The sequence below is a fragment of the Rhinolophus ferrumequinum genome, chromosome 7, assembly GCF_004115265.2.
Source record: "Rhinolophus ferrumequinum isolate MPI-CBG mRhiFer1 chromosome 7, mRhiFer1_v1.p, whole genome shotgun sequence".
NCBI classification, from domain to species: Eukaryota; Metazoa; Chordata; class Mammalia; order Chiroptera; family Rhinolophidae; genus Rhinolophus; species Rhinolophus ferrumequinum.
Window position 1 is genome coordinate 33158936 of NC_046290.1, and position 23076 is coordinate 33182011.

At 34.8% G+C, this 23076-nt stretch overlaps 1 protein-coding gene across 1 annotated transcript in view; it reads left to right on the forward strand.

Annotated features, from left to right (window-relative positions):
- The window catches only part of NDUFS4 (NADH:ubiquinone oxidoreductase subunit S4), a 91680-nt gene extending 74202 nt beyond the window's left edge, over window positions 1–17478 (forward strand). The window contains exon 5 of the mRNA XM_033111231.1: window positions 17262–17478. Within this exon, the coding sequence (XP_032967122.1) occupies window positions 17262–17365 (104 nt within the window). The 3' untranslated portion in view covers window positions 17366–17478. The remainder of the gene's footprint in view (window positions 1–17261) is intronic.
- The last annotated feature ends 5598 nt before the right edge of the window (window positions 17479–23076 follow it).

A 23076-nucleotide genomic window follows, 5' to 3' on the forward strand; every position in this document is an offset into this window, starting at 1 on the left:
TTACTGTGCTGAGTACTTTCCATTCCGATTTAATCCTCACTACAACTCCCCATGTGTTTATTATCCCCATGTTCATAGTTTAAGGAAACTGAGGTTTTAGAGACATTAAGTAACATAAACTGACAAGGTCGCATACCTATAAGTGGGTGAGCAAGTTTTATTTGAATGCAGCCATATTTATTCATTTATGTATAGTCTGTGACCCCTTTTCAGCTACAATAGTAGGATGAAATAGTTGTAATGGAGACCATATGGTCCCCCAAATCTAAAATATTTTCTATTTGGTTATTTACAGAAAATATTTACTGACCCCCAGTCTAAACCATTATTTTATATATACTTTCTCAATACCAGGACCTGTTCTTCTCTGACATTTTTATAAATCCAAAAATACTTTTTATTCAAACATCTTGAAGGGCCTATGATTATATACTCCTCAACTGATAATTCAAAGATCTTCTCAGTACAAGCAGTAACATCACTAAAGCACTAACCTAGCTCTATCTTACTATGCCCTCACTCCCCTTTCTGCCCTTATCCTCAAACATACTTTCCTCCATCTATAACCTTACTCATGTTTCCTTTCTCATCCTCATCCCTGCCTGTGAACTCCAACTTAGTCTTCAAAATACATTTTAAATGTTATCTCCTTCCTGATCCCTTTTCTTATTCCCTTTCCACACCCCCAACCGGATGTGCCCTCTCTTCCTTTTAACTTCCATAGTAATTTGTTCTGTTCTTATAGTATGGTTTTGTACTTTACTTTTTTGTTACTGAATTCACTGAGACATATATTGAGTACACTGTTGTATGTCAGCACTGGTGGTTAGGCTTTGGGGATCAGTAGTTAAATAAGGCAAGTCCATGTACTCAGACTAATATTTTATCCTGCCTACTGGATTATAAGCACCTACCAGGAAAAGCACCCAGTCTGATGATTCTTCATCTTTTAATCTGCTCTGTAAATATTGGTGAACTTGAACAGTACATTTAGTGATGTTATAAATTATTCTCCAGATCATGTTTTAAACTTTTGTACAGGTCACTTTAATTTGACTACTTGTGCTGTCTTTTAGGAGAACTGTTAATTCCCTCTAATTAGAAATCTGAAGAGAGAAAATTATAGGGTTAGCACCCTGAAGTATATATATCTCAGTGTACTTAAGATGATCATTTTATAACTTTAGAGTTGTTTCCAAGCTGTATGTTATTTGTTCTCTTTTTTAAGGATACTAAGCTGTTAAAACAAGATCAGTCACATAACTCCTAAGTGATAGGGCCCAAGTTTCTAGATTCCAAGTCTAGTGTTTTTTCAGTAATACTCTGCTGCTGGTAGGTCCTAAGAGTTAATCATCTAGGTCTGTATTGTCCAATATGGTAGCCACCTGTGACCATGTAGCAGTTGGAATGTGTCTAGTTTAAATTGAGATGTACCGTAATTGTAATATATATACAGGTTTTCAAAGACTTAGTATTAAAAAAGCATATAAAATATCTAATAATTTTTTTTATTGATTACATAATGAAATGATATTTTGGATGTAGATTTGGTTAGGAAAATATATTAAAATTAATTTTACCCGTTTCTTTTTTAGGCTTTTTTTTTAATGTGGTTACTGGAAAATTTTACATTGTATGTGTAGTTCATTTATGTTTCTATTGGACAACACTGACCTAGAATACTTAGCAATGTACAGGATATACATTACATACATATTCTATGGTGAATATAAGAAATAGGAAAACCTTATCCAACTTTGAAAAGTCCACATTTTATACTAAAGAAATAGATCTATTTTTCGGGCACTCTTACCAGTATGAATCAAGTGGGAACTCTTAAGTTACATATAATAATGAAATAAAAGAGCTAAAAGAGACCTATTGTCTTGTCACAAAATCCCCTGTTAATCACCTATTTTTAATTTCTTAACCGAGTCAGAAGGTATGGTGCAGGTACATCATTTTATATAAGAATGCCCTCATCTCTGAGACTAAAAGAAGTTCTCTTCTTCTTGCTGTTGATAATTTCTCCAACTTACCCTCTGCGTCTCTCTTTTGCTTAGGTCTGTCTTCTCGCCATACCTCGCGTTCTGTGGAAGGCGAGTTCTGTGAAACTGGGGAGTGGGAAAAAAGAAAAGAGTAAATGCCCTCGCTTGGCTTCTTTTTCCTCCTGCTCCCCACCTCCCACAGCACCATTTCCTACTTCTCCCTCTCCCAGCTTGCAAACAAAGTAAGGAAAGTATAAATACCCCTGTGTGTTTTGGCTTTAACCCCAGGTCCTCATCCTAAAGGTCTTCTTTTGACCTCACCATGTATTCCTGAGAAACTCTTCAAGCATACTCTTTTTCTCTTTTTACAAAGAAAGGTTATCTGGCGTTTCCTCTGAAATGTAGATGAATCTTCCTTTAGTTCTTTGTGTACTGAAAAGACCCACCTTTCCCACCCTTGTGGCTTTTGTCTTGTGTTTTCTGATGAAGTAGAACGTTGGGGAGGAGAAGGAAGCTGCATCTTTTGGAAGATAGCTGTAGAAAATTTCAGTAGTTGAAGGCTAGGATCTACTATCATTTACATGCTAATGAAGCCAGAAATGACTTTTTCCCCGTTTGATCTGATTTGAAACTTTGTGACTTTTCTCTGGTATGCCATTTCACCCCCTGTGTTTTTCTCATTGTTGTAAACTATAAAAACTCTTTGACAGAGGGGTAAGCTGTGAAACTGCACTCTGTTCTTAGTGGGTCTATTTAGGAAGGAAAACCCACCTCTGAAGTAACAGGAGGGAAGGATGCACACAGGTTGAGTCCTTGATCTAGGGAAACAGAGATAATTGGAGTTGCAGGCAGGAATTTTGGAATTATCTCGGAAATGAACAGCAAGGTCTGCACTTCCACTTAATTTAACCCTTGTACTAAGGGGCTCAACCTCACATCCATATATCTGTTAAAAGACAACTTTTAGAACAAAGGTAATAGTCATGACTTTCATACAGATATAACACGTGTTAAAGGATTTATTTTACTCCCATGATATAAAGGAACTAGGTAGATATTATAACCAGTTCAAAGCAAAAGTCAAAACAGCACAAATTTATGTGGAAAAAAAGAATGCTGGGATGTAGAAAAAAGGAATGGAAATTGGGGTTGTGGAGGGAGTCATTCACTACCAGTAGGACACAGGACATAATTTGCATATCTATCAGTTATGTATACAACTTGAAAAAGATATAAAATAGCTGACATTTTGCGCTATAACCTGGAAGGGAAGGACATGCTATAGATGATGCAGTTTTCCATTGAAATAAAATTTGTTTTTGTGCTCCTCCGTTTTTTGATTTAAAAATATCTCAAAGATTTTTCAAGGTCACAAAATAAAATTGGGCTAATATATGGCCTGATTGTTTACATAGTTGTAGCAAGAATGTTAATTTGCCAGTGTAGGGAAACAGAATTTGTCACCCCAAAATATGACTTTTGGCAGAAAAATGATTTTTGGCTGGTTAATTTTAAGAAACATCAGACACGGGAGAAGCTCTGGAAACCAAAGTAGAAGTTATTTTTTGTAAAATATATTTACATTTGTAAGGGAAATCTCCATTTGTAAAGGTGTGTCCCTTACTGTACCTCAAAGAGGGGGATAACCTTTTCTCTAGAAAGTATCAAAGCAGAATGCACAGACTTAAATCTGCATAACAGCCATACCCTTGTTTACTGTGTTTCCCCAAAAATAAGACCTAGCTGGACCATCAGCTCTAATGCATCTTTTGGAGCAAAAATTAATATAAGACCCGGTATTATTTTAATAAAGTATAAGACCGGGTATAATATCATATCATATATAAATAATACCAGGTATAATACCAGATATAATATAATATAATGTAATGTAATGTAACATAAGACCAGCTCTCATAATAATTTTTGCTCCAAAAGACGCATTAGAGCTGATGGTCTGGCTAGGGGAAACAGGTACTATGCGTTTTCTGGTAACCTCTCATAACTGATTCTACCACCCTCAACATCATCTTTTGTCTTCAGCTAAAGATGGTATTTAAGGTGGTGGCTTCAGCTGTTTTCTGCTGTTAATGTGTCTCATGTCAATTTAATTCTTAGACCAGTTAGAAGAACTGTGAGGGGAAAAGGGACATTTTCTCCTCCCCTACAGCACTATAGGGGAGGAAAAATAAATCTCCCTGTATCCTTCTAGGTTTTTGGCTTAGACCCCCCTCCCCGTAATAAAAATAACATGGCAAAACAAACACATTTAATAACATACATACATCTCCTGTATACATCAGAGACACCCAGAATATCTGAATAACTCTTCAAAATAGACTTAGCCACCACCTTAAATGCTTTGTCTCCAGCTAATGACAATAGATGGTGGGGGAGGGAGAATGAGTTATGGCATGTTATCAGACACTATAAACAGGGTACGGTTTTTATGCAGATTTAAGTCCAAGCCTTCTCCATTAATAAGAGTTTCTAGAGTTTTAATCATCCTCTTCTTTCCAGTACAGAGTGGGACACACACTTACAAATGGAGATTTCCCTTATAAATGTCCCTCACAAAAGTGCAACTTCTGTTTTCAGAGATTTTCATGTTTACTGTTTTCCTGTGTCTTAAAAATAACCAGACCAAGATAATCCTTATACCAAAGGGGCATATTCTGCTCCCTTTTACCACATAAGTTTTCTTTGCTGAAAATTTTCATAAGGAATCTCAAATTGGACTTTTCAAAGCCTCTTGATACTGGGAAGTCAAGCCAATAAGTTGCCACCAGATTTCTTTTGCGGTGCATATTAATTTCAGCAAATTCCTTCCTTCTCAAGTCCCCCAAATATCCTGATGTCTCAAGAAAGACCGTCCTTGGTTTTACACAGGAAAGAATTCAAGCGGGAATTAGGAAATAAAGCGAAAGTAGGTTATAGAATAAAGATCTACTCCATAGGCAGAGCATACGTTGCCTTCAAGCAGCTGTGGGTTTTCTCAGTTAAGCTCTTTAGTATGGGAATAAGGGAAAAGAATGTTCTTACTTGTTCTCAGAAGGGGTGGCTTTTTCTGGGAATTGGGAATATACCCCTTTTTTGTCCTTATATGGTCCTCTCCACAGGTGTCATGGCACTGGTGGGAGTGTCGTTCAGCATGGAATGTATTATAGTGACTATAATGTGGCTGGAGGTTACTTGGAAGTGACTTGTCACCATCTTGGTTTTGGCCATTTCTGGCTGGTCTCCTTATCTCATCTTGATTTACTAGTTTTTTGTCTCTGGTGGTTAATAGTTTTCTTTGAGGCCCTGCTCCCTCTACCCCCCATCTCACTGAGGTTCTCAAACTATCCTAAGGTTCCTTATTACCTTAGGGAACTTGATAAGCTCAGTGGCCGGCCACTTTTCCTGGAAGGACTTTGTAAGCATTGGCTCCATAAAGTCAACTTTATTTAGTTCCTTAAAAGTGTCTGGTCATATCTGATTAAATGAGCATTATTCTCAAATATGTCATTCCAGTTAAAGCTTTGATTGCATAACCATTTCTTCCAATTATGTTCTAATACAAAGCTGGACATTTTTTTTGAATATGTAGAAATAACTTACCATGAAAACGAGAATATTTGACAAGAGTTCCTGAATTCTGTAGGGGTCATGCAGGGAGAATAAGATATTTACAAATAATACAAATTTTAGTTTACAAAGCAAAGTCTACTAAATTGTAATAAATTATATATAAATACCTCCAGAGGAAAGATAAAGGACTTCCTTATATGTCCAGAATAGAACATTAAAACAATATTAAAAATATTCCAAACAAACTACAGTCATCCATCATCAATTCATCCAGCCCTAGGTAATTATTTCTTGTTTCACTGGATCATATCTTTATCTGCTTCTCAACTAGAGTTCTGGAAATTCTGACTCCGCCTACTGGTATGGTCATAAAATTGTTTAAGTGAAGCCATCAGAAGCCTGCACTGAAAATTACCAAAAGAAGTCCTTCTCCATGGAGCTCTGAGACAGTCTGTCTTTGTTGAACACCAAGCTCTCCAGCCTATAGCTGACTATACGAGTTTCAGGAAAGCACCAGAGTAAAACAAACAAAATCTGTCAGTAAATGTAATTAACATTAATGATAAATTTCAAAAATGAAATATGTGATGAGTTCATAACCAGAATAATGCAACTTAAAGTCATTCCAAAAATGATATACACAAAATGTCTATAGGGGTGGACGGGTGGCTCATTTGGTTAGAGCACAGTGCTCATAACACCAATGTCGCCGGTTCGATTCCCACGTGGGCCAGTGAGCTGCACCCTCCACAACTAGATTGAAAAACAGTGATTTGAATTGGAGCTGATGGGTCCTGGAAACACAAACTGTTCCCTAATAGTCCCCAATAAAATAAAATAAAAATTGCTGAAAGAAAGTAAACCTCTCTTCTAAAAACTAAACTATTCACGAATCTTTTTAAAAAATGTATCTGTAAACAATCATTAAGCCTATTTTCAAAGAAGACAGCAAATGTTCATCTAATTTATAAAAAGGGATGAACATAATCTTTACAGAGAAAAAATCTTAAGATCTGCTCTAATAATCCTGAGACATAATATACCATGAATATACTGAACATATGGTATGAATCCAAAAATACATCAAGAATATCAAGTAAAGAGATTCAGTAAGTGTGTGGGAGGTCCTAAACATTTGTATATTAGTAAAACTCCATAACCTCACAACAGTCAGACAGCTATTATCAGAAAGTTAGCAAATATCATATTGGTGAATATGTGGAAAAAAGGGAACCCTTGTGCACTGTTGGTAGGACTGCAAATTGGTGTACTAGTATGGAAAACAGTATGGAGATTCCTCAAAACTAAAAATAGAACTACTCCTGGGTATTTTTCTGAAGAAAACAAAAACACTAATTCAAAAAAATATATACACCCCTAGGTTCATTGCAGCATTATTTACAATAGCCTCAATATAGAAGCCACCTTGATGTACATCGATAGGGAATGGATAAAAAAGTATGGTATACATATACAATGGAATATATTACACAGCAGTAAATCTTGCCATTTGCGACAACATGGTCTTAGGATGGTCCTAGAGTATTATGCTAAGTCAAAGAAGTCAGAGAAAGACAAATACCTATTTCACTTATATGTGTAATGTAAAAACAAAACAAAACAAATGAACCAACAAAACAAAAACAGACTCAGAGAGACCAAAAAGATGGTTGCCAAAGGAGAGGGGGATGGGAGGATGGGTGAAAAAAGTGAAAGGGAATATAGTCAATAATATTGTGATAAGTTTTTACAGTGACAGATTATTACTAGAATTAGTGGGGTGATCATATTGTAAGTTATAAAAATGTCAAATCACTATATTGTACGCCTGAAACTAATATAATAGTGTATACTAACTATACTTAAATAACAAAATAAAAATTAAAACTCCATAGGTAAGTGATATGGATTCCCAGTTGACATATACTGGCCTAAAAGATACAAGATCCAAACAAGATCCAAACTAAAGAAGTAAAGATGCAACCAAGTTGATATTGTTTTTAAAAAAACTGAAATTGTGACCGATAACCTATACTATTGTCTAATATCAGGCAAAGCAGCACCATGGTTCTGATAAAACATATCATGGACAGTAAGGGCATTGATGAATCTCTATATTTAGCATACAGTATACAATTTCTGAAATACTTGTGTTAATAACATTTTACCCCGGAATGGTTAAGCATCTCTTCTTACTTGACAACTCTTCCCATGCAGCTCATCAGTAGTAACATGCCACATACACCGAATTACTGTGTTTCCCGAAAATAAGACCTGGCTGGACCATCAACTCTAATGCGTCTTTTGGAGCAACAATTAATTTAAGACCCAGTCTTATATAAGACCGGGTATAATATAAGACTGGGTATAATATAACATAACATAAAATAACATAATATACTACCGGGTATAATATAATATAATACCGGGCCTTATATTAATTTTTGCTCCAAAAGACGCATTAGAGCTGATGGTCCGGCTAGGGCTTATTTTCGGGGAAACATAGTATGTCTGTCACCTTCCTTTTTATAAGTTTGAAAGAATGCATCTTTGTGATATTTCCAGAGGCCCTTTGGGGAATCTCAAAAAAATAGTTTTAGGTGCAAATATATTCTGAATGTTTTATTTTACATTTAGGGTGTGATTTGGGGGACACAAAAATCAACAATTGTCAGTAGATTTGAACACTTAGGGTAGGAGTAGGATTGTGGGTGTCCAAGAAACAGTATTTGGTTGCTCATTTAAAAGTGACAATAAAACTTATAAACATAGAGGGTAATATAATTGTAAAGAACTTGAGCTCTTACATAAGTCTTCATGGTCTTAAGTTAGCGTAAAGCAAGTAAGGTTATTCTGATAAGCCACAGAACCTTTGCAATCTAGGCAGATTAGACAAAAAGAATAATTCTTCATTTTGTAGGTAAAAACAGTAAACAAAAACTAATGAAACAAGCCCATCAAAATTGAGTCAACTTTGCTAAGATTTTAACACATTTGTAGTTTTCCAGACTTTTAGACATACTGTAAGGCAAATAAAATTTCCTTTTTGCAAATCTTACATAACTTTCTATATCCATTCAGGTTTTGTCCTTCATCAGTCTTTTTCTCATTTGCTTTATGACCTTACTATTTTTACGTTAGTAAACAAAGTGTTATACACCTTTGCCACTATTTCTAGTATACATATATCTATATCTATAGATGTATCTATAGATATAGATTTATGTTTATATATCTATAGATATATCTGTGTTTATAGATATTATCTATCTATATAGATAATATAGATATCTGTATCATACAGATATAGATATCTATATATATCTTTTAATTACAGTTGCTCAATTTCATAAAGAAAACAGATGATTGAAGACTGTTACACACAGGCATTTTAGTAGACTAGCAAAACTCAAAAATTCACATAACTTTTTATAACTATAGGCATTCTTTATAGTCCAACTTCTCCACGTTGCAAAAATGAATGCATCCACTAACTAATCCAAAGCTACAGCCACTCTGTAGCATGTAAAAATAAAAAGCAAAAGAGATCTTGGAAATTCATTTCATGGTGACATACTACAAAACATGATTACTATTGAAGTAAAATTGTCAGAATAATGAATCATTTTGGATAAACACAAATTTACATTTTTCAGGACTGTAAACATTAAACAGGAGTAATGCCAGCTTATTTGATCAGTAAATTTGTATAAATTTAGAAAGAACATATCCAAGTAGAAAGAAAATCAATACTTGTGTTATATTTAAACTGGTAAATTAGAGAAAACAGCTATTTTTATTAAACCAAAATTTTTAAATTTGTCTTGTTTGCCAAACAAGACAAATTTAATGTTATCTGAACTTGAATTCTTTAATGTTTTTTAGGTCCTATAAGAATATTTTAAAAATATAACACATTACAAATAAGGTCAGTTTCCTTGTTTTCTGAGAATTTTAGGACTGTGTCACTTATATAAGTGCTTATTTTTCTCTACAATCTTCAGAACAGATCCCCTTAAAGAGACTTCATAATTCATTAACACCATCTGGAGGTAGAAAAACATGACCTACACACATGATAAGAAGTAAAGGCCTTTAATTGACAGACCTGCAGACAGACATATAGTCACCCAGAGAGCTTATAACTTCAATTCTAAAATTTCAGCCATGGGTTAATTAGTAAACAGAATTAGAAAGTTCACTGGTCCATACTAAAGAGCTGTTCTTGTCTCAGTGAGTACAGATTCTTCACTTACTTGAGCTCAAATAGACAGAAAAGACAAACCAGATTTTCTGTCTTTTCTATCCAACAGAGACTAGATCTGTAAAACCATTAATCCACTTAAATCAAATCGTCAAATAATCAGACTGTAAAACCAATTCCCAAGAGTACTAGAGAGCAAAATTAAAATCAGGAAAACGGAGAATCAGCAAAGTTCTATGTTCACCTCTTGGAGCCAAGAAAAGGTGTACCTAGGCTTAAAAATAAGGTGAACCACCTCTGGTGAAGAAGTTTGCCCAGCTTTGGTTGGTGATTAGGCATTTTGGTGGACCTGCCAGAATTGTTAAGATAAAATCATGACTCTAATATAGCTGTAAATAAGCATGAAAGAAGAGAGTGAAGCAGATATTATAAGCAGTTCATAGGAAAAGTTAGTACAGCTCAAATTTATATAAAGTAAAGGAATGTTATGATGAATTGCAAACAGAGACAAAACTGGTTTTTGGTGGAGAGAGAGAGTGACCAGACAATTTATGTATCTATCAATTAGAGTTGATTCTTGTTATTCACGGTAGTTATGTTCTATAAAGTCACCACAAACACTAAATTAGCAGATTCTGAAATACTGCTTCTAGAAAAATACAGGGTTAGATTCCTGTGAGTCTCTTGGTCACAAAATTTTGTCAACCAGTCAATACGTAACCTTGTTTTTATGTGCATTTCTGTTTAAAAACACCTCATTTAATGTATATTGTTGATTCATGAACATTGAACTCCCAGCTGAGAGCACTAGAACTTCTGCCTGAACGAAGCTTAGCTGACACACACTGGGATATCCCAGCCTTCTTGCACTTAGGAACACTAAAAAGTACTAATAATACTCTACACTTGGAGACTGTTTTAAATAGCGAAATCACCAACAAGAAGCACAAAAATGCAAAAAATGTGGCTGTAAGTAGAGCATGAAAAGGGCCCTTGTTTACAGTATGAGGTGAAACAAGGCGGTGGAGCATTGCCTTGCTTGACCTCGTTGGGAGCATGTGTGTTGGGTGACTCAAATTGATCAATCACCGCTCTCTGCATGTCGTGAGTGGACCATGGAAGCATCATGAATATTGATTTGAGGGTTGCAAAAACATTTTGGTGAGTAGGTGAATTCACAAATAGGCAGAATCCGCAAATAACAAGAATTGTTTATTTATACCTACAGCTTAAGAGTTGCAAAATAACTCAGAAACAATGGATAGAACTAAGGCTAAGATCTGCCTGCTATAGACAATGCACAGTTTTCCATTTTTTCCTACATACCTCTTTCTCCTTAATCCCCAGCCCCAGGTACTTACTAGCTGTCTTGGGTCTTGTGGTCCAACTTGACTGCTAAGGCTCTGACAAAGAGAGATGAATTCCTTAGATTCCCTGTTGAAAGTGTGAAATCTTTTTTTCCCATAGAGATAGTGTTCTACCTGGTGGCTTAGTGGGGTCCCTAGTATGTTATGAGTTAAATAGGATTTTGGAAATCCCTATGCACAGACCAATTACATCAAAATCGCAGAGTGATTTTTGGACATCTCTAATTGTATAGTTTCTTTCTCTAGAGAAATGTGTTTTAAATTTCTAGTGACTGATTTTCAAACATACTTTTGGAACACAAACAATTTTGTTTTGTGGCAAATTCTGAATAATGTGGTTCCAATTACTGCTTTGGAAATATTAATACTGTATAGCAACTATATTATTTAAAAAGATAAAATTTAAGGGGGCTGTAGACTATCACATCAAAGATGGGGGTCTTTGTTTTGAAGTGTTGCAGCTGTGAGATGTTTCTAATCTAGTATTTCAGGTGCCTGACATTTTCACCTTATTTGCTTATTTAAATCAGTTTATGTAATTTTTGTGATACGAATTGCTTTGCCAATGTATCCAAAACACTGTTATTTCACCTCCATAATATTTTCTAAAATAAGATCTAAGATAGTTTTAAATTATTCTGAACCCCTCCCGCCAAATATAAGATACTTGGGAATTCCAAAGTAGAGGGACTTTTAAAGTGAAATTACTAAAAAGCTATTTTTCTCCCCCTTATCCTTTAAGTCATATTTTAGGTTTATGCTTCGCTTTTGTCGAGGCATAATATGGATACATAGCCTGGTGAGGAATCTTGAAACCTTCCAAGTTCCAACATACCTCGCTCTGGCCTCCCAAAACCTTTGCTATTCTGATCCTATGCCTCTGTTAGCACTGACTGCCAGTTATATTAGTTTGTGCCAAATTATGTGGTAGTTCTTGCTTTGTATACAAATGAACAGTAGAAAAATCATTAAAACTAACTGTTCACTTCCAAACTAAAGTCATGGTTTGAGATTAGGTTATTAGAGGAGCCAGACCTTTTGCAGGACTTGAATCAAGGTTACTAGAGGTAACATAATTCGCAAGCAGTAAGAGAACTGATGAATGTTTCTCTGTATTTTTGCATTACTGAACCAAATATAAAATGGTTCTGTAAATAAAAATGAATAGAATTAATTTTCTTTTTCTGTTACTTATGGAATTCACAAGTTAATTGTTGTGGTCTGGTTTCGTGCAGAGGCTTTTCTTTTTTGTGGCATTTGAAAAGATTATACCAAACATTTATATCATAGGAAGTAGAATATCCCAACGCCAGTCTGCAGATCAACAAAATAAATGGGCATATTTCTGAGGAAAAAACTTGAGTATAGAATATTACAGATCACATTTTAAGTTTACTAAAGCATTTGCCAGAAGTACTTCTCTGATACTAGGGCTTAAAGTTCAGAATGTTTTTGTGAAAGCATTCCAGTGTGTGAAACAGCGAAGGAGTCAGCTTCTCATCATTTAGGTGCTGGTGGTTGGATTTGTGGTTAATCCATGCCATATGGCTCTTTTCCTCAGTGGGAAGTGAGGGCAGCTTAGGGGCTTTACCCCATCCCTGGGGCAGCTGCCTTGGACTCAGTTGCTTTGATCTTCTTCTGTTGCACAGCTGGGAGGAGCAAGGGCTGGTTTTCAGTGTCCTAATAGAACAACATATGGGACCACTGTTGTAGACTACACCTTGATTTTATAGAATTCTTCAGGGAGTGCAAGTGTTTTCACCTCTGTGATCTCCTTCAGAAAATGAAGTTTGACTTATTTCCTTTAAAAAAAAAACCACCCTTGTTTTAGGGTTGAAAAGAAATTCTTCTAGAAATTTGAACATTTCACAATAAGATTCCATTCTTAAATTTCTGTATGTTATTTCTTGTAAGTCATATTATGTTCTTTCTTTTTAAGAAGTTGTTTCAAATGGGAAGTAGATAAGTACAATTCATGTAACTTACCATTAAGTACAAATGTTTGGTATCTTTTTTCAAGTGTTATTGTTACTTTTTTTTTTTTTTTTTGTCTAAAGCTTGTTTCTGGCTCCTCTGGAAGCCTTTATATTGCCACAATATTACAAAAATAATTTGAGAAAGATTGTGCTGTGAAGTATAGTGGGACCAATACATTTGTTCATCCAGCCACTCACTATAAGTGAGATAAACACTGGAAAGGGATGCTTGGAAATGTGGTTAGATTTTTAATTGAGTTTCAGAAAAGAGCAAATTTTTATTGTAACATCAGTCCTACATAGCAAAAATGTTTTCTGAATGGTTGGACAATCCAAAGGGGGGTATACGTAGACCGTGACTTGAGTTTCAGTCTCTATTGTGAATTGTCATTAGACTTCCTTGTACCTTTCTTTGCTTTCACTAAATCAGAGAAGCAGAGTTGCTTGTGCAGCTTTGGGAACAAAGTTGTTTTCCACAAAAAAAGTGTGAGAGAAAGAAACTTTCCCCCACTCATCCTAACAGTCCTGGGTGGCTGTGGTAGAGTAATACTGTAGAGATGGCTACCACTAGCAGATGCAGGTTCCTTCCACGTGTGTTTCTGTTTGTCTTCACAGTGTGCTTTGCTCATCCACATTCCAATCCCTAGAATGATACTTCTATTTATTGTTGTTATCACCATCAACAGCAAGTATAATCTGGCTCACAGTTCTCAAGAGCCAGCTTACTCCTTAGTTACCAGGAGAAAACCCAAACCAGTTGTTCTTTTTATGTGTACAAAACCCTAGTCTTCTCACATTGCAGTGACCCTGACAGCATTGAGACTCCATGAACTGACCAAATAATAGAGCTATGTCTGCATTCTGATTCAGTAAAAAAAAATTCTTTCTCTGGTGGTTGAAAGACAGATTAAGTAACTATGTAAATGAGAACATGATTATCAGGTATGTGTTTGTATACAATACCAGTTCCAAAATATTTCCAAGTACTGTCTCATTTCTTCAGTTCCTCTTACAATATCTTTATTGGGCTGGAGAATATGTGTTGGGAGGCAAAGTGGAGAGGGAACATAGATAGGTTCTCTCAAGCATCATTTAGTAAGAAAAGATCATGAAGGTCTTGGGTAAGTGACCATTGTTATAACCAGACATAGAATTTACACTAGCAGCCATTTCCTTTCTCCATAACTGGTGGGGAACACATGGGAGATGTAGACTTACTTTCCAGGGATTCTTAAAACAGTCTTTTCAACACATTTACAAAAATAGAAAGAAAAAAGTTATGAAATCGCACAGCTTGAAAGGACATGGGTGAAATAGGTAAAAATTGCAATTACAGGGTATTTTTAAAGAAGTGCACTTCTATTTATGAGGTGGTTTGGTGCATGGCTTTGAAGTCAACCTGGGTTAAAAGCCTGGCTTTGCCACTTATTAGCCAGGTTGGCTTTAGGCTGCTTGTTGTTTATCTTGTCTATGCTTTATTTTTCTTCATAATTAAATATAAAATTGAGGTATACATAATGCCTACCTCATAAGCCAGGCAACCTATGAACTCAATTTTAAAACTCAATAAAAATGCATTTAAAGTACTTAACACAGGACCAAAACCATAAGCTGTAGAATACCAGGCGTTCCTGCCTCCAGGACTTTGTCCTTGTTCTCTTTGCCTGTAAGCTCTTCCCCCCTGCCCCTCACCACATATTCATGACTCACTCTCTGACCTTCAGACATATGACCTTCTAAGTGAGGGATGGCTTTCCTGTCTATCCTAACATGTTTTCTCTTTAATACTCATTAGCATATAATACGTACTTTTAATCATAGGTATTATTGTAACACCTAATATTGTTTACTTATTTTCTCCTCCCCTACTGACTTGAAGTTTGGGAACTACTTTATTCACTACTTTACCTCTAGAGTCTAAACAGTCCCTGACATGGAGTAGACAATCAATACTATTTATTAAATGAATAGCAAATGCTCATTAAATGTTATTATTGTTTACGTGCTTTATGAATTATTTTTTATAGTTACCGGTATCATTTGTTGATTACTGAAGGAAGTACTTGAGAAGTTTATAATGTTAAAGTTATTATGCTCAGTTCACAGTATTATTTTGCTTACCCAGACCCCTTTCTATAGTTAATAACTACGCCAAATTATACCTAACTAGACGCAGAGCATCACAAATTCAAAATTAATGGGTTCCAATGTGATGGAAATTTTATTTACACTAATACTTCACATAGAAGATGTATTGTTAGGAAGTTACAAATCAAATTTGAGGGAGAAATAATAGCTTATCATTTACCTAGTGTATCTATAAATCACAAGGGACAGTACAGTTAAGGCACAGGCCCCAGAATCAGGCTGTGTTTATATCGTGATTCTGCCCCTTTCCAGTTGAGAGACGTTGTGCTAGTTACCTAACCACTCTGCTCCTGTTTCCTCAGGTATATAAAGGAATTATTAATTCATATAAAGATCTTAGAAAAAAGTACCTTTCTCATAGTACTCAAAAAGTAATCGAGTGCCAGGTGCTTTCTGAGCACTTAACATGAGTTAGCTTGTTTAGTCCTCATGACAACCTCTGAAGTAGGTACTATTCTTATGCCCTTTAGTCAATTTTTTGAAACACAAATAACCACCTGTTAATGTACTTATAAGTTCACGTCCTTTTAAAATAAAATATAGCTTTGTGATTTCGTTTTTTTGTTTTAATGGGTAGGGAAGTACTCAAAACATTTACTCTGAAAGAATTGAATCAATATTTTCTCTCATGGATTCTGATGTTTCATTTGTATTTTTTAATCATTTGTTTCATTTGCTTTCCTGATTCTCCATTTCCTTATAGCAAATGAAGAGGAGTTCTAGAAGTGGAATTATTAATTGTTTCCTCTTTTTGGATACTGAAATAGGCAACAGTAGCAGTATACTTTGATGACTTGAGTTTCATAGGCTTCAATTTTATGGCAAAATTGAATTCTAAGAGGCTATTGAAACATAAGTTTTGTGGCAGCAAATACTAGATTCACCAAGAAGCACTAGAACTCATGACAATTTGCAAGATAAAAAAGCTTACTTAGATTATATAATACTCAGATTACATGGTTCAGTCACGAATCAGATGTTTCAAGATGAACTATTTGAAGAAAGTCCTGAGAGAGAAGAATGATCAATTATAGGGATGGAAAATGGATCTTATGAAGAAGAGTGAAAGTTATAGAGGTTGCTTGGACTAGGGCATTAGAAGGGTAACTGAATTATATTTTCAAGGAGGAAGATGTTGATTTGGTTGTTTCCTGTACCTTAAGAGAACTGAAGAACTAAACTTAAAGCAGAAGACATAGACATAAATAAATCTAGTTACCAAAATTATAAAACACTGTGAAAGGCTTTGGAGAGAAGATAGAAACTGTCAGACAAGAACAGTTGAGACCCATGATTCTCAAACTTCGATGCATAAAAATTTCCTGGGATCAGTAAAGTGCAGAATCCCAGGCCCCCACCAGAGATTCTAATTCAATGGTCCTTTGGTTAAGCCTAAGAATTTGCATTATGAAGTACTTCTATGGGATTCTAATGTAGATAGCCCTTGATACAAATGTTGAAAAACCTTTTGAGTTTAATCAGACTGTATAAGTTCAGGGAGCTGAACCAAGTGATCTCTTGTGGTCTACTCCAACTCTGATTTGTACAGATACATATGTATATGTTTCTCTGTATTGCTTTGAGTGAGCTCCAAACTGTTATAAAGGCACTAGCTTTTAGAAAACAGTGAGGTGGATTATATTGTTCAGTGCTCCTGATTGCAATTTTAAAGAAGTCACATATTCACATAGAGGAATGGAAAATTTTCTATATTATATAACCATCAGTGATTGAACAACGAATATCAAGCAGGCGAAATCAAATTATGGGTTCCATCTTTAATTCGCGAGATAGGAAATCATCTTCAGGCAATATGTTGAGCCCTCTTGTCACGCAGGATTGTCAGAGAACAAATTACTAAGTAAGTATTTATATTTCAGATGTGTGGACAAGTACTCCTGATGATAAATGAACTTTAAATTTATGAATATTATTCTCTGCTTACTATGTCCTTCAGATATATTCTTTAATTCTGTTCCTGTGGGTTTGTTTGTGTTTTGTTTTCTAGGATGGAGCTATGACGTTGAAGAGAGGAAGGTTCCAAAACCCAAGTCCAAGTCTTATGGCGCTAACTTTTCTTGGAATAAAAGAACAAGAGTATCTACAAAATAGATTGGCACTGACTGTATCTCTGTACTTGACTGAATAAGGTCAGCTGTGCAGTATTTATAGTCCATGTATAATACATCTCTTAATCTCCTAATAAATATGACCTTTAAACTACAGATACATTTTGTGGAGTCTGTTATGTTTTTTCATGTCTCAAATTGAACATGTTACAATTTCTTACATAGAGAGGAGATGAGGCAATTATACTTCTAGGAAATTTCAGTACTTAAAATCTATTAAAAAAGAATGCTTGAAATCAGCTGCAACATTGAAGTTTTGCACTTGCTTTTTATAGCTATTCTCAAATTAATGGTATTTATAAACAACCAGCCATCATTATCAAAATGCTGTCTTCGAAATTCGTTTGTTTTATTATGGGTAGAGAAATTCATGATGCCATTGCATTCTGATAAACTTAAACCCAGATCTTATTATTGAAGTTCTTGTTTTTAATTAGAACTTTATATTACCTAAGCTTCTTTGAATCTACAAGAGAGAGACAAGAAATAGAAAGGAATCCAGACATGAAACTAAAGAAAGTCATCAGCATACAAGAGAAGAGAGCAAGAGAATAAGAAAGGAACAAAGAACTACAAAAATAATCAGAAAATAATTTTTAAAAAGGTAGTAACTACATGTCTATCATTTACCATAAATGTAAATGAACTAAATGCTCCAATCAAAAGACATAGATTTAGAAAAGACCTACACATGTGCTCTCTACAAGAAACTCATTTAAGATCAAAAGACATATACAGACCAAAAGTAAAGAGATGGAAACAGACATTTCGTGCAAATGGAAACCAGAAGAGAGGCTGGGGTAGCAATACTTAGATCAGATAAAGTACTTTAAAGCAAGAGAAAAGTAGGGCATTTCATAATGATAAAGGGATCAGTTCAAAAAGAGGATATAACTCTTGTAAACATTAACACACCCAATGTAGGAGCACTTAAATATATAAACAAATACTGACAGACATAAAGGGAGAGGTTGACAGTAATACAGATGGGGACTTTAGCACCCCATTGATATCAATGGATAGATTTTCCAGACAGACAGTCAACAAGGAAACAGTGGTCTTAAATGAAACCTTAGACCAAATAGACTTAGTTGATATTTTTAGAACATTTCATTCAAAAGCAGAGTCTGCGTTCTTTTCAAGGACACATGGAACATTTTCCAAGATAGAGACCACAAGTTAATCCACAAAACAATCCACAATAAATGTAAGAAGACTGAAATATCCAGCATCTTCTCCAATCGCAATGGTATGAAACTAGAAGTCAATTACAAGAAGAAAACTGAAAAACATGTGGAGGCTAAATGACATGCGAGTAAGCAATGAATGGGTTAAGAAGATCAAGAAAGAAATCAAAAGATACTTTGAGAAAAATGAAAAGGAAAACACGACCCAAAATCTGTGGGACACAGCCCACACAGTTCTAAGAAGGAAATATGTAGCAATATAGGCCTACCTCAAGACACAAGAAAAATTTCATATAAACAATCGAACCTTACTCTTAAAGGAACTAGAAAAACAAGAACAAGCAAAGCCCAACTTGACTAGAAAGAAGGAAATGACACAGATCAGTGTGGAAATCAACAAAATAGAGTATAAGAGAACCACAGAAAAGATAAGTGAAACCAAGAGCGGATTCTTTGAAAAGATAAATAAAATTGATAAACCTTTGGCCAAACTCATTAAGGAAAAAAGAGAGCCCAAATAAATCAGAAATGAAAGAAGAAAAAAGACAATCAGCTCCACAGAAATACAAAGAATTATCCAGAGATACTATAAGCAATTGTATGCCAACAAATTGGACAACCTGAAAGAAATGGATAAATTCCTACAGTCTTCCAAAACTGAATCAGAAGAAACAAAGTCTGCACAAACCAATAATTACTAATGAAATTGAATCAGTAATCAAAAACTCCTAACAAACAAAAACCCTAAATCAGATGGCTTCACAGATGAATTTTGCCAAACATTTAAAGAAGGATTAATACCTATCTTTCTCAAAACAGTACCAAAAAACTGAAGAGGAGGGAAGACTCCTGAACTCATTTTACAAGGCCTGCATTACCCTGAAACCAAAACTAGACAAAGATAGTACAAAAAAAGAAAATTATAGAACAATATCCCTGATGAACATAGATGTAAAAATCCTCAACAGAATATTAGCAAACCTAAATCAGCAATACATTTAAAAGGTCATACAGCATGATTAAGTGGGATTTCCCAGGATACAGGCTGGTTCAATATCTGCAAATCAATTAACATGATACACCACATAAACAAAATGAAGGATTAAAATTACATGACCATATCAATAAATGCAGAAAAAGCATTTTACAAAGTCCAACATCCATTTATGATGAAAACTCAGCAAAGTGGGGATACAGAGAACATACCTCAACAATAATGAAGGCCATATATGAGAAACCCATAGCTAAAGTCATACTCAACTGTGATAAGCTAAGAGCCTTTTCTCTAAGATCAGGAATAAGACATGGATGTCCACCTTTACCGCTTTTATTCAACATAGTGTTGGAAGTCCTAGCCACAGCAAGCATACAAGAAAAAGAAAAGGTATCTGAATTGGAAAGCATGAAGTAAAACTGCTATTACTTGCAGATGACTTTATACTATGTAGAGAGAACCTTAAAGAATTCACCAAAAAACTATTATAACTAAAAAATAAACCCAGTGAAGTAGCAGGATACAAATTACCATTCATAAATTGGTTGCATTTTTATACTCCAATAAGATGGATTAAAGATTTAAATGTAAGACCCAAAACTATAAAACTCCTAGAAGAAAATAGTCCGTAGACTCTTTGAGACCACTCTTAGTAATTTATTTTTTTGGATATGACTCCTCCAGTAAGGGAAACAAAGCAAAACTAAATGGGACTACATCAAACTAAAACAGTTTTGCACAGTGAAGGAAACCATCAACAAAATGAAAGACAACCTACTGAATGGGAGAAGGTATTTGCCAATGATACACCCTATAAGGGGTTAATATCCAAAACATATAAGGAACTCATACAACTTAACACCAAAAAAAAAAAAAGAAGAACAATTCATTTAGATTTAAAAAAAATGAGCAGAGGACCTGAGTGGACATTTCTCCAAAGAGGACATACAGATGGACAATAGACATTCTTGAAGATGCTTAACATCACTTATCATCATGGATATGCAAATTAAAACCACAATGAGATATCACCTTACTCCTGTCAGAATGGTTATCAATTTATCAACAAACAACAAGTGTTGGTGAAGATGTGGAGAAAAGGGAACCCTTGTACATTTTTGATGGGATTGTAAACTGGTGCAGCCACTATGGAAAACAGTATGGAGGTTTTTCAAACAATTGAAAATAGAACTGCCATATGACCCAGAGATTTCAGTTCTGAGTATTTATCCAAAGAAACCCAGAATACCAACTGGAAAAGCTATATGCACCCATATGTTCATAGTAGCATTATTTATAATAGCCAAGTTATGGAAGCAACCTAAATGTTCATTGATAGACAAATGAATAAAGAAATGGCACACGCACGCACACTCGCACGTGCGCGCACACACACACACACAGAAAATGTACTATTAGCCGTAAAAAGGAATGAAACCTTGCCATTTGTGACAATATGGATGGACCCAGAAGGTATTTTGCATAGTGACAAAGTAAGAGAGAGAAAGATTTCACTTATATGTTAAATCTGAAAATTAGAAACACCCTCATAATTATCAAGAAAATAATTGATAATTGCCAGATAGGAGGGCAATTGGGGATATAGGTTAAAAAGGTGAAGGGATTAAGAGGTACAAATGGCCAGTTATAAAAACAGTCACAGGGATGTAATGTACAGCATAAGAAATATAGTCAATAATAGTGTAACTACATATGGCGTTAGATGGGTACTAGGCTTATCTGGGTATTCACTTCATAAGATATATATAGATGCCTAATTACTATGTTGTACACCTCAAACTAGTATGATACTGTATCAACTGTAATTGAAAAATTTTAAAACTTTTAAAAACTTTTGTACATTTTAATGTTGGAAATTATACGTCAATGAAATTGATTTAAAACATTAAGCAAACCTCTGATGTCAAAGCAGCACTTTATGATGTGCATGATTAATGAGCATTTGGTATGGCTTATAATGGATAAACAGAAAAATAACTATAATGTTTTTGGTACTTGGTTTGGAAGATTGTGTTGTTACAATTCATATACAGGATAGTCTAAAAGTCAGATTTTCCATTCCTGCAGTTATTTGCACCATGACTAGGATGGTCCATGTGGAACATGACAAAGTAAGAAATGTTGAAAGAAATGTTACTCAAAATTGACATCTGTGAAAACCAAAAAATAAGATACGTCTCTAGTTTTCCATTATTGTGTAAAACGAAACAAAACAAAATTCTTAACATACCTTATTTGATGAACCATTCATTTTCTGGTGTTACTTGGCTTTTTGTTTATAAATCTATGCATGGGAAGATGAATTCATTTCTAGTTATACTGAATGCAAGATGCCAATAAGCTGCCCAGCTGAAGATTCACATCAGACCATTGGAAATGTGGGTCTGGAACTTAGCCTACAGGCCAAGAGCATTGGGCAGTATGGTAATAATTAAAGGTATGGCAATGAATACAGTAAAAAGTACAACACAGTGGAGAAGAGAAAGGAATGGTCAAGGAAAATCCCTTGGGGAAAATATTTTTAGTAAATGAAGAGGAAGAGGTGGTAAATAAGGAACAGAAGGAGCCAATAAAGGATGTTTTAAATGAAAAAGATTATCTTTAGGCTTAAAGGTCACGTATCTCATTTTAGGTTGCTAAGTGTTTAGGATCAAGACTACTAGAATATCAGAAATGGAAATTGAATAAAACTGGATGTAATTTCACAAAGAAAATATGGTTCTTCTAGTATATACGAGACTCTTTAGTTTTTATATTAGTTTCTATTTGTGGCTGTAACATATTACCACAAACTTGGTGGCCTAAAACATTCTATACTTTGGAGATTAGAAGTCCAAAATCATTTTTGCTAGACCAAAATCAAGGTGTTGGCAGGGTCCTCCTTCTAGTGGTTCTGGGGAGAATCCATATCCTTGCTTTTTTCAGATTCTAGACTGCATTTGTTGACTTCAAGGACTGGTGGTCCTTTCCTCCATTTTCAAAGCCAAAAACATCTTGCTTTTGTGGTCTGGTTGCTTTCCTCCCCTCAGGTCAAATTTCCCTCTGCCTCTCTCTTATAAAGACACTTGTGACTACATTTACAATTCACTCAAATAATCCAAAATAATGGAAAAATAGTCATGAAAAATGCTTCAGAAGCACCTTACTCTAAACTTAAGTCTATTTGCCAATTTTGTTTGATATGGTATACAGTTATCAGTATTTTTGTGAAATATTGATTACATTTTAGGGATACCTTCAAAGATAATAGATCTAATTTAAATTAGTTGTGGAGCAGGGAGGAGCTTATTCAAGGTTCACAAAACCAATCTTTTTATTTCATCAGGCTTCATACTGTCTGTCCTTTTGAATAGTTCCCTAGAGTCGTCACGTGCCCATTTTGACCTAACTGTGATGAAGTTAGGCCTGCTTGAGCCAAGAAAAGTTTAAAATAAGTACATAAAAAATTAGTAAATTTATCAGATTTAATCCCATTTAGAGAAGAACCAAAAT